The following is a 12,362-nucleotide window of genomic DNA, read 5'->3' as shown; positions in this document are numbered from 1 at the left end:
GGTTGAAGGGTCACTTCCTAGATAGTGACCTGACAGGCGAGTGATACAACCTGTAGGAAGTGGGTCCAGTTCGAGTGGCCTGAGAGGCTATACTAAGCACCTGCACACCTGCATACCTGGGTGCCTTTCTGTCTCTGTCTCTTAGTTTTCAGACCACAGTGTGGTGAGCAGGCTCTACCACTGTGTTTGCCTGCCATAGGCCAGCCCCTGTCGGCCTCCCTCAATTTGCCAAAAAAATTTCGGGGTTCCGGTTACAGGTGGGCATGGAGTTGGCGAATGACAAATAAGAACATAAGGGAGTGTGGTATCTGAATGTAATTTGTCAAATCGTCTTATAATACTGACGAAAAACAAGAAGTCTAGGTGAATACATTTGCCAAAGTACACTGGTTCTTAACACCAAACAAAGAAAATACATAAATAAAAAGATGGTGGGAGCCAGTCCTTGTTTACAACTGAGAATAGGAACAACCCTTAATTAAGATCAGCTAAACACAGGAGCCAGGTGAAAGCTCCGATGCAAAGCTAGTCTATTGTTAAACCCACCACCAGGGGTCCTTTAGTAAACACCTGATTATGCTATTTCTCTGGGCCTAGTGCAAAACCTACACAAGGGGAATTCTGTTCTACTAACCCTTTCATAAATAATACTACAACTCACCTATTTCCTAGGCCATTGTGTATCCCTGTATTTGGGTGTGACTCGGCTATTGTCCTAAGTAATTACTATGTAGACTAGCCCTCAGCTTTTCTAGCTCTATTCAAGTAAATTGTAATGCCTGATTAGTTACACTGTCTCTACTAGAAGTGAATTTGAATGTTATTGAATAGGTAACATTCCAAGCTCAGGGTAGGCTCAAGGACTTTCTAGGAAACATTGGAACACTGGTGGAGGCTTAGCTATATGTCAAAATCTATCCTTAAAGGCACAATACTGAAAGAGAGCACACGGAACCATACACCAGACTAATAATGTAGGGACAGGGTTTGCGTATATGGGCTATGGGAATGCCAAGGTTACAGAAGGCTAAGATTCCATGAAACTCTTTGCTTCCTGACAGCTTCTAGGCTTTTAGGCCTACCAAGCAGACTTCACTGGAGTGGATGTGGCATTTGCCATGATGGTCTGCCTTGCTACAGGACAAGCAACAGTATGAAGTAACCATGACCTGAAACCTCTCTGAGACTATTAGCTAAGAGGGACCTTTCTTCTTTTTCCATATATATATATATATATATATATATATATATATATATTTGTTGTATATGAGTACACAGTAGCTGTCTTCAGACACACTTGAAGAGGGCATCGAATCCAATTAAAGATGGTTGTGAGCCACAATGTGCTTGCTGGGAATTGAACTCCAGAGCTCTAGAAGAGCAGTCATTACTTTTAACCTCTAAGCCATCTCTCCAGCCATTTTACTTTTTTAAGTTTAATTTTTTATTTATTCTTCTTGTATTTCACATGATACATCCCAATCCCACTCATCCCCTGTCCCTTTGTATCCACCCTCTCTGCCTTTGCAATCTCCCCTGCAAAAATAAAAAATCTTTTTGTGGAAGCTGCAGTGTTTTACAGTATTTCCTACAGCATACACTTTTGTCCACAATTCTTTGCTTGCAAGTGCTCATTACAATGTGCCATTGGTGTGGTTTGAGGCTTCTGCTATACTATTAATACAGGATCCTCTCCAGGACTTCTCTCGTATATTCTGTTGTTGCCCTGTGACATGGAGAACCTACATCTTTGGATTTGTAGGACCAGCCTCTTCTTGTACTCCAGCAATTCAATGATGTGGTAGATGTCAGGGTGGGCCAACTCAAACCCTGCATTGGGCCTGGGTGGTGTTTAAACTGGTTAGCTGCCAGCTCTACTGTACCCACACCACCAGAGCCAGGTCTCCAGCATTGCTGTGGCTAGCTCATACAATGTCACAGCCAGCAAGGGGCAGGGCCAACTCTCCTACTCTCATGAACACAGGGCCAGCTCTCCTGTTTGCCTCAGGTGATTGTGGGGGAGTCCGGAAGGGCATCTCGTCCTCCCTGGCCCTCACCTTCACTCAGCAGATGAGTGGCAGGGCCAGCTCTTCCATGCTTTATTTGAATTCTGACATCAAGTCATGGCCAGAAAGTAGCACCTTTAAACGTATGCATCAACCCCCTTGGCACTTCCATTATGTTTTGATCAATGTAATATTCTCATTGTTCTTAACTATTTCTTAAGGCAATTTCCAATTTAAGTTTTCCTGGCTGATCTGGACTGTGTTCTCATCCTCTTCTTAGACATTTTTCTGGGAATCTTATAAGACTATTCCTTTGTTTATAATACAGGCGGTACTCTTTCAGTCCTTGAGTCTAGTGTTTGAACATACCAGGAATTACAACATCTAATGCAGGTCAGGAAATACTCTACAATTTTCCAAAACCATTTTTTCATTTCCTCCCCAAACCAAGTCTTCCCAGCAAATCTCTGACATGCAACCTCTGAAGCCACCAATACCAGTGTCTTTAGAGATAACAAACCCCATCCCTTTCCTGAGAAGTCCCCATATACTCTTGAACCCTGACTGTCCTTTGAGAAACCTCCCTGATATCTCTTGTTCCTTTTCTGAGCCTGTCTCCTTCTGTTAGCCCCCATTTTGAAACCTGTTAAAAAGTTTTCTACTGAACTCCAGCTCTGCTCCATTCTGGCATCCCAAACTTCTTTGCTGAGGCAAAACCAAGACCTGTGCTTTTTCTGGGTGGAGATCTCAGAAAAACACTACTAGGCACTGCAGGAGCTAGCTTGGGGGAGTGTTTCTGCTTCTGCCAGTGCTGATGTCATTGTGGATTTGCCCAACCATCTATATGGGGCATTTCCAGCATCTATATGAGGCATCATATAGCATCTATATGAAGCATTGTCCACCATCTATATGAGGCATTGTTCATCATCTATATGAGGTATTGTCCAGCATCTATATGAAGCAATGTTGGTGAGTTTCCTCAATGGCTATTCAGCTGCACTGCTCTTTCCTTGCATGTCTTTATTTCTCTGCCCACAGAGTCCTGTAGTTTTTAATTTGTGCCACTGACACCAGAGAGAGAAATCCCCTTAGTGCTATCTGTAACCTACTTCTGAGCCAAATGAAACAGTACACAGATTGTAATGAAAGGCATCCTTATAAGAACTCTTAGATAGTCCAAAATACTCCTTCACCTCTACTTGAGGCCCCTTTGAAGTAAACTGAGTTGGGGTGATACCCAGAACACCCAATTTTATTAAATATCACATTCTGATTCCCAAACACATTTTTTCTCTCAAAAGAATTCCTTTACCTTCTGGCAGAAGCATGGAGCAGTAGCATCATGCCCATGCTCCACTGACAAGAGGAAAGCTGCCTTCACAGAATGGAAATGCTTCTACACAGATGCTAACTGCTACAGGAAGCAGAGCTGAAGGGCAGGGACTACTCATACCCTTTGGAGTCCCAGTGATGTCATTGTGAGCCTCAGACACTGGACATTCAAGTAGATACTGGATCTATAGGTACAAGATTTGGTATTTTCTATTCTGTGTTTCACTCCTGCTTTGGTCCAGTCTCTTCTTGCTGTGTCTTTCCTCCTCCCTTTGAAACGAGAATATTTACTTCATGCTATTGCGTATTGGCAGCATGTAGCTTGTGTTGTGGTTTTACAGTGGCACACACTCAAGAGGCTGTCTTGAGTCACAGTGCAGCTGGTAGATTGCTTGCCTAGCATTCGTGAAGCCCTGGGTTCAATCCCCACCCCACAGAAACACCATGATTGACACACCTGTAAACCCAGCATGCTGGATGTGGGAGAAAGAAGATCAGGAGCTCAACATCATCCTTGGCTGCACAGAAAATAGGAGAACCCTGCAGTAGATGGGAGAGAAGAAAGAGACTGTCCTAGACTTCTGAGCAGTGCCAGGACCGTCACAGACTGTGTGGACTTTTGTGGCACAGTAAATCCAATGAAAATCCTGTTGCCAGGAAGTCACAGGACCTAGTGCAAAATCTGTTATTGTTGTATGAAATAGACAAAATCTGCTGTGTATCTATGTTCCCATCTGAAGATTAGTGCTGTGTTCCTTTTTGGTCAGAGAAGTAGTGTTCAGTGGTGACTGCAGAGATTCATAACTGGTCCAAGGACGGGGAATAGAACTGGTGGATTCTTAGCCATAAGCAGAGTACCTTCTGCAAGGTTCAGGGAACATCACACCATGAAAGAGTCACAGCAGCTGTAATTACATCAACAAGATCTGGACAAGACTGAGCCTGTCAACAGTTTGTCATGGAAGGAGAAGTCGTGAGTGAGGTCCCCTCTCTCCCCTATACCAGAGGATTTATATATGCTCAATATTTTATGGGAGAGGGGAACATATTTTCTTCAGTGGCTCAGTCGTTAGTAAAGTGCTCATGCTCCTGTAAACAAACCTCCCTTAAGCTCATAGAGCCAATCCTAGTGAAACACACTCACACACACACTCTCATACACACACACACAGAGGCAAACACATTCATACACAAACTCATACATTCACACACACATACACACTCAAATTCACATGCACATACTCACACACTCATTCACAGTCACACACACACATAGTCACACATACACACACAGGCAGTCACACACTCTCTCACCTATACTCACATGCACATACACACAGTCACACACATTCACACACATACACTCATACATTCACATATGTATACACACATACACACTCAAACACAATTACACACACCCATCCACACACATTCACATTGACTGTCATACACAGGCTCACACTCATAAACAGTCACAAACACAGCAACACTCTCTCAAACCCACACTCACACATATTTGTGTTCTCTCACACACTGTCATACATACTCAACACACTCTCACACTAACAACATGTGAGTAGACAGGAAGGTAGAGGAGAAGAGGAAGGAGACTAGTGAGGTTGAGAGGGTAATGGGAGGAGGGTTAAACATGATTGAAAAACATATATATATGTACATATATATATATACATATATATATATATTTCCCCATAACATAATGAACCCCACTATTACTTTAATTAGTATATGCTAGATAAAGACAAAAAATTAAAACTAAACACACAGATAAGGAAAGGCTATGGAAACTCTTGAAATTGAAATGAAAGCATCCTTCATTATGAGGTGGCCCCCAGCCGACTTCGTCAAGGGCAGGATATTGTGGTTTGACTATATAATGTCTTCCATAGATTTACCAATGGCACAGGTCAGGGATGAAAAGGGAATTTGGAGACAGTGTTCCATGCTCATAACCACAGCATCTTGAGATTTTTTTTTCTTCTTATGGAGCTCATCTTGGGTAAAGCCTGATCATTGGCTTTTGTCACAGAAAACAACTCGGACATGAACCAGTGTGAAGCAGAGCTGAAGTTTATTAAAAGATATTTTAAAATAGATTTAAGAATATCAGTTCCCAGACAGGGATATTGAGGGAAAGAATAAGGTACTCCAGAAAGGATGGGTGTGGGCTTCTCAAAGAGAGATGTACTCCATGCTTTTTACAATAACAGTTGGCAGGATTGGGTAGATTATGAAGTTATTTTCCTAAATGGTTGCTAAGGAATTTCAATTGAATCATGGGATAGTTCCTGAGGACCACCTCATAGGCTTACAGTTGCTGAGGTGAGAGTGTAGATGACAGGGATGCAGGATCTAGGAACCTTCATTGTCCACAAAGCTAATATTCTCATTTATGTGGTTCTCAGAAAGTGCCAGGCATTGAGTGGAGGGTGTGCAATACATTTAGGCCTGATGCCTGATTTATTGCTATTTTAGTATTCTTGGTACGGAATTATATCTGTAAATAGGAACCACTGTCTCTGAAAAAGTTTAAAATGGAAGCTTTATCACTGTTTTCATCTGTATGTCTGCTCTGTAATGTCACTAGGTGACAAGAGAAGAGGAGTCCAGCCAGTAACATAGAATAAGTGGAAGCTAAGAAAGAAGAATGAAAACATATGTAAATATTGTGATAGCAAAATTACCATCTCCCTGAATATGGAATTAAAATAATAACTGGATTCAATAAGTCTTAATCATTTCTTCTAATCTAAAATCTCCCCAAGCTTAAAATTCTACCTCAAGTTCACCTTCATTCTTTCATCAGTGTTAATATAAGAAAAAAGTTTACCAATGCTAGGGAGCACTCTTCCCCATGGTGATGTTTCCATGGTTACTATCCCTGTGGCTCTTCCTTACTCCACAGGTCTCCCATAGCCTGCTCTGCATCATAAATTGCACTGTTAGATTTGGGGGCAGGAGTTGGATGTAAGTCACTGAGATGGTGGTGAACAATACTCTGGGGCCATGACTACTTGCTATATTGTACCGTACTGTACTTTGTGATTCGACTTCGAGCCATGCTGGGGGAGGCAGACCCAACTGTCTGACTAAAGTGATGGTCAGAGGAACTCCTCATGTGGCCAATAGTGGCTGTCCCTCCCATGCTCAGCCCAGTGCCACCATCACCTACTCCAGCTCCACTCAGACCCATGCCACCAGCACCCATGGTGGTGCTAACAATGCCACTGCTGCCTACACCTCCAACCCCACCTAACCCAGCAGTGCCAGCAATTCCACTCATACCAGCACCGGAAACCACTCTCTCTGTCACAGTCACGTTGTGGGCACTTGATAACTCAGGGGGCATGCTCAGGTTGCCTATCATGCCCGAGGTTGGTCGGATCACTCTTTCTGTCACAACTACATTCGAGGTCTCTCGAGGGTTAGGAATGGTTAGAGAAGTGGGTAGACTTGAGCCTGGTGCTATTACCCTTTCTGTCACTATAACATTTGCTCCACCTCTTAAGTCAGGTATCTCTAACATGCCATGCAAATCAGCATCAGGGACAGGGCCCACCACCCTCTCTATCACCATCACATTTGAAGCCTGCTGGTTATCATGAAAGTGGACAGAGGGTTTCAGAGTGCCAGAGGTGGTATAGGACTCCCTCACAGTGACATTACCATAGCCCAGAGGATCAGGAATTAGCATAGGATGCTGTACTCCAGGGCCAGAGGGGTAGGCATTCTCAGAAATTACTGTGGTCGTGCCAAAATGTGGGGATATGCTTGGGTGTCCACTAGCAAGTTGCTCCATATGCTGTGGGCAAATTTGTTCAGTGTTCTGTGGAGGCCAAGAAGGATCAGGATCTGGGTATGATTCTATTTCTTTTCCCAGGCTGATATCTGCCAACTTCTTAAACTTGGGCCCCAAGGTATCCAGGAAGCTCTCATCTAGATCTTCTCCAATGAAGTTGCAACAGCTCATGGAGCCTGCAGGGGAACCCACACCTTCGATGTCATAGATGAGCAAATAGTCCTTGGATGGATGTCCTTCATCTTCATCCGCATAAGCATAGGCTTTCTAATTAGTACAGAATAAAGAGTATTCAACAAAGAGAAACAATATCTTTTTTGTGATTAGATGAATGTACCTAAATTCTGATATTTACTAGAATCGATTTAAAAATGATATCATAGATATTTGAAAGAGTTCAGTTCAAAGTTATTTTAGCTATAGTTCTAATACAGTTTGATCTTTAAATTTTGCTTTAGGTAAACTTGCTTAAAATAGGGCATTTTGAACACAAAATTACATACACAAATCCACACACTATTTATCTTATCAGTAATTTAGCAGGGAAATAAAATTTTGTGCACAAAAGAGCTGGTGAGAGGAATGTTTTTTGCTTCCAAAGGGATATTTAGATTTGGGGGATGGGTTCACTCACATTGCATTTTCTTTTACTGAGGCAAGATGGATGGGGTTTTGAAGTTTTTTTCTTAAGATAGAACAATTTGAATCTGGATTCAGGTTTTCAATATCATGTAAAGAATATATGGATTAGAAATAAAAATGCTGGACATAAAAACATACCACATTTCTCTTAATTTTAAATTTTATAAATAGTGTTTGAAAAAACAACCCATCAAAGTAAGAAATAAACTTGTGTTCTATCCTGAATGAGAGAAGTAACTGGTAAAGCTTCAGAGAGGTGGGGTATTTTAATTGAACCTTGAAGGGTGGCTAGAATATGTATGAGAGAGGAAGGATGGGGAACAACATCCAAACAAGTACAACACCCTCAACACAACATTACACAGTGGACCAGAATGGCCAGAGTCTCAAGGTAAGCAGTCTCCTCTGGATAAAGAAATTAGATTGGTGCTGCGGGGGAGTGGAGCTGTTAAGGTGGCACCTGAATCATGAATTTGAAATGTAAATTACAAACAAAATAGAGCTGAGGCAGTGTTTAACTGGGAGAGAAAAATGCTTGAAGTAGAGCTTCAGAAACATCTACCAACAAACAAGGACAGTTGATCATGAATAGATTGGCAGGGCCATTGTGGGAACTGGTGAGAGCTTAGAAAGATGTGGATGGAGAGGAATGCATGTGGCTAAAAGCCTTACCTGGCAGAAGTAACTTTCCATGAAATTCATGTTGAGACCCCCATTTCTACATTCTCTCATTGAATTTCTTCTTAATGTTCCTGAATATTCTTGGCATATCTCAGGTGCAGCTGATGTTTTAACACTATCCATTAGTTCAAATCCTGTGGTTCTTTCTCCTCCTCCCAGATCTTGCATTTCTCTGCCACAATATTCATTTGTATAAACTCCTAGAAACATTGAACCCATCAAATTTAATTTCTCTAGTGTGGTATAAGCTAAAAACTGTCATGTATAGGTTTTTCATTCAAGTATGCATGGTTAGCAGAGAAGAGATCGATATGATGTACAAAGGATGGATAATCATAATATTAATTTCAAAGCAATATTAAGAAAGACAAAATACTATTAACCAGCTTGCTAATTTTAATCATCTACTGAAAGCCCTTTCTATGTGATGTGCCAAAAGAAGGGCAGAGAGATAATAGTTAGATCTCAAACTGACTCAAGTTGAGTTAAGTAGCTCCAATTCTGAAAGTTAAACAATAGTATCAGCATCATATTTCTGGATGTGAATGGACTCCTGTAGAGTCATAAGCCCACTGAATTTCAGACAAAGTTCATAGCTACAATGAGAAAAAAAGGTTGCTGGATTCATCTTGGGTAAACACTTGGTCATGAGACGGGAAGGAGCATGCTAAATGCTGAGGTAGTGAAATAAAAGGAAATGAAATTGATGGTGGTGAGCAGAGGCAGGGTGAAGAACAGGGAGGAAGCCTAGGGCACAGAACTCTTATTTGAGTCTGGAAAAACCTGTGTTTCATATTCTGATTTTCCTGATGCCTTTCATGCTACTTTAGGATTTGTGTGAAACTTCATAGACTTAAGGAGAGAATCAATGCATAGATAACTATTGGTGGTTTTGATGAACTGACATTTCTCAGGAACCAACTGCAGACTAATGGGGGCTGGCATGTGACTCAGTGGCTTTCTGTTTTCTGCATGGGGAAATATTGGCACCACTAAGAAAAATGGGCACACCAAGAAGAGAAATGGGAACAGTGATATGTTGTGCAGTTGAAATACAGACTATTGAATCCAATTCTACAAAAATAGAAACTTTTCTATGTCTGGTGTGTTTCGGAGTGTTCAAAGTAGAAAAGTAATTCCGTAGGGGCTGGAGAGATGGCTCAGTGGTTAAAAGCAGCATTTGCTGCTGCTGTAGAGAACAAGGGTTTGATACCTGGCACCCACCTAGCAGCGCACAACTGTCTGTAAGTCCAGCTCCAGAGCATCTGATGCTCTCTTCTGCCCTCCAAGGGCATCACACACACACACACACACACACACACACACACACACACACACACACATACAAACACAAGCTGTGCACAGATATACAAGCAGAAAAACACTCGTACGCAAAATAACTAATATAACTAGTTATAATTAGTTATATAAAAATAACTAATTTAAAAAATAATTGCTAAACAACTAAGAGAAAACTGAGAAAACAGTGACATTTACTTTTTAAAATAAAATAAGACTATTACTACTGGTAGAAGAAGTTATTTTCATTTTTTTTTAAATTACAGCAGTATCTTCCCGCCTTCTGCTAGGGAGTTAGTCTAGATATTTGGTTCAAGATAACTGTAGACACCCAGTGTTAAAACTAAGCAAAGAGAAACTCCCCAGTATGTGTACAACCTTAGCTGAACACTTTAGGAGCTTTTGAAAGTGTTTTGTCTATTTGTTTTCAATTTAAGAATTTAAACAAATGTTTTACATGTCAATGGTTACACTTATGCTCAGAACGGACATACTTTTCTCTGTAAAAAGAATCACTAATGTAAAAAAAAAAAAAAACCCTGAACAAACTGTGGGATAAGTTTCTATATACACATACTCGAACCCACACCTACGTACATACACACATTCACACAATGCACATACACACATATAGTATTTTATCTGTTAGATAATTCATGATTGTATTTTGGTACTTCTATTCATAGAGAGCCTGACAGTAGCATCTTTCTGATGATCAACAAAGATTTTAAAATATACAGATGTGGGCTGGAGAATTCACTTAGCCGTTAAAGGATACATAGCTTCACAAACAAAAATAAAATATACAGCCTGTCAGATCAGTTGCAGTAGGCTGTCCTTTATCATTTATCTCATTTATACATATGTTATTGAAGAAGGAATTATAAAAACGCATTTAAAAATAACCCCCTCCCAAATCCCCACTACCCACCCATCCCCAAACAAAAACCCTAAACAATAAGATACCCAACCAGAGAGGACAGAGCCCATTTTAGTCTTTGGTTGTTGGAAAGTTGTCTTTTTCTTACCTGAGTTGTCAATATATTCTATAACATTGGCATTACCAGGTGGCATTTGTGGCACACAGATGGTGGTTATCCCCTAAAAGACAAAAGACAACATTTTCCCATTTGTAATGAGCCTTTTCTTCCTCTACTTGTATAGTTTTATTCTAAAATTACAACAGAATTCCTAAAAGAAGACTATTAGGATCATTTTGCATTCAACTTAAAAGTTGAATCTCATTTTTGTCTTGCCTGGTGACCTCTACTGAGTTTTGAGGTACATTTGACCCTCTTCCTTTCCTTCCTAACTACCCAAGAACTACAGATAGTGTAATTTTTATCATTGTAGGGCACCTCTGGAGACAGAATTTTGGTGAGTCCCCAAATCTAATTCTTGGACTTAGCACTTACATTGTGGGGTTCAGGCTGTGGCCCTTCTACGGTCCACGTGTGAATTGCTCCATCAGAACATTCTGGAACAGGTTCAAATCCAGCTCCACCACCAGGGGCCCCTCCACAATCACAGCAGATCAGCAGGAATGGAACCACTGAAGGAGAGAGGGGTAAGGGGTTAGCAGTGCACAATGTTGAAAGAAAACACTCCGATTTTCACTTGTTAAATGAGAATTCCTGAGCTGTGTGTGTTTAAAACTGCTATTTAATATACCAGGACAACCAATTGTTTGTTGGACCCGCAAATAATCATGAACTTGGAAACACTAGACTGCCTTGAATTTTAATTTGCTTTTTAGTATTGAAATTATGAATAAAATCAGAAATTAAGATAAGCGACTCTTTTCCCTATCATCAAGCAGGAAACAACAGAGACTAAAGAAAGCTGAAGGCAGGCATCAGTTTTGACCCTTCCTGCCTGCATTTACTTTTCTGTTTGCACACATTTCTCTTTCTCTATTTTAAGGGAAAATCTCATTAAATTATCAATTACTCTTAGGAAGGTTATTATTTTCCCCTACAGAGACATCTTTCTTTAGACAATTTTAACATAAAGATTATCACACATTAGCAATGTCTTTTCATCTGTTTGAGGTTTTAATTTATTTACATTTGTCATAGAATTTTGCTAGATAATTCTGAATGAAAAGATAGAAAAGAAGGGTTTGTAAATAATTGAAGGAAAAATTAAAGCAGAGAAGAGCTGGCACACAAGAAAAGAGAAGGCAAAAAAAAAAAAACCCCAACAAAACAAAACAAAACAAACAAACAAACAAAAATCCCCAAAACCTTACTATATTTGCCCTTTTCAGGAAATCTATAACGTAGAGAGAAGAGATTAAATGTAAAGTTATTGAACCAAAGGATCATATACAACATTGAAACCTTCATTAGCCACACTGTTTGATAGTGGACATTGATATTAGGGAAACTGAAAATGAAATCTAGCTGTTCTTTCTAGCAATGGTCATCACTCTTAGGTGTTTAGTTTGCTTTAATAAAGCGAAGACCTGAGTACAAAGTGTAGAGAAGCATCTCTGCCCCACGTAGCTCACGCTGGGCTCCTCAAGTTTGCTAGCACTCTTGCATCGTCCTTGATTGGGTTTATTTTGATGAGGAAAATCC

The 12,362-nt window shown here is 40.5% G+C and overlaps 1 protein-coding gene across 1 annotated transcript in view; it reads right to left on the bottom strand.

Annotated features, from left to right (window-relative positions):
- Positions 1 to 6,369: 6,369 nt before the first annotated feature.
- The window catches only part of LOC110285125 (desmoglein-1-gamma), a 33,079-nt gene continuing 27,086 nt past the window's right edge, over positions 6,370 to 12,362 (bottom strand). Inside the window, exons 12-15 of the mRNA XM_085833722.1 lie at positions 11,196 to 11,332; positions 10,809 to 10,881; positions 8,473 to 8,681; positions 6,370 to 7,425 (exon numbers count right to left, since the gene is read on the bottom strand). Of these exons, the coding sequence (XP_085689848.1) occupies positions 6,370 to 7,425; positions 8,473 to 8,681; positions 10,809 to 10,881; positions 11,196 to 11,332 (1,475 nt within the window). The remainder of the gene's footprint in view (positions 7,426 to 8,472; positions 8,682 to 10,808; positions 10,882 to 11,195; positions 11,333 to 12,362) is intronic.

The sequence above is a fragment of the Mus caroli genome, unplaced genomic scaffold, assembly GCF_978045245.1.
Source record: "Mus caroli unplaced genomic scaffold, Mus_caroli_1 scaffold_19, whole genome shotgun sequence".
NCBI classification, from domain to species: Eukaryota; Metazoa; Chordata; class Mammalia; order Rodentia; family Muridae; genus Mus; species Mus caroli.
This window is presented reverse-complemented; position numbering and strand designations above follow the sequence as displayed.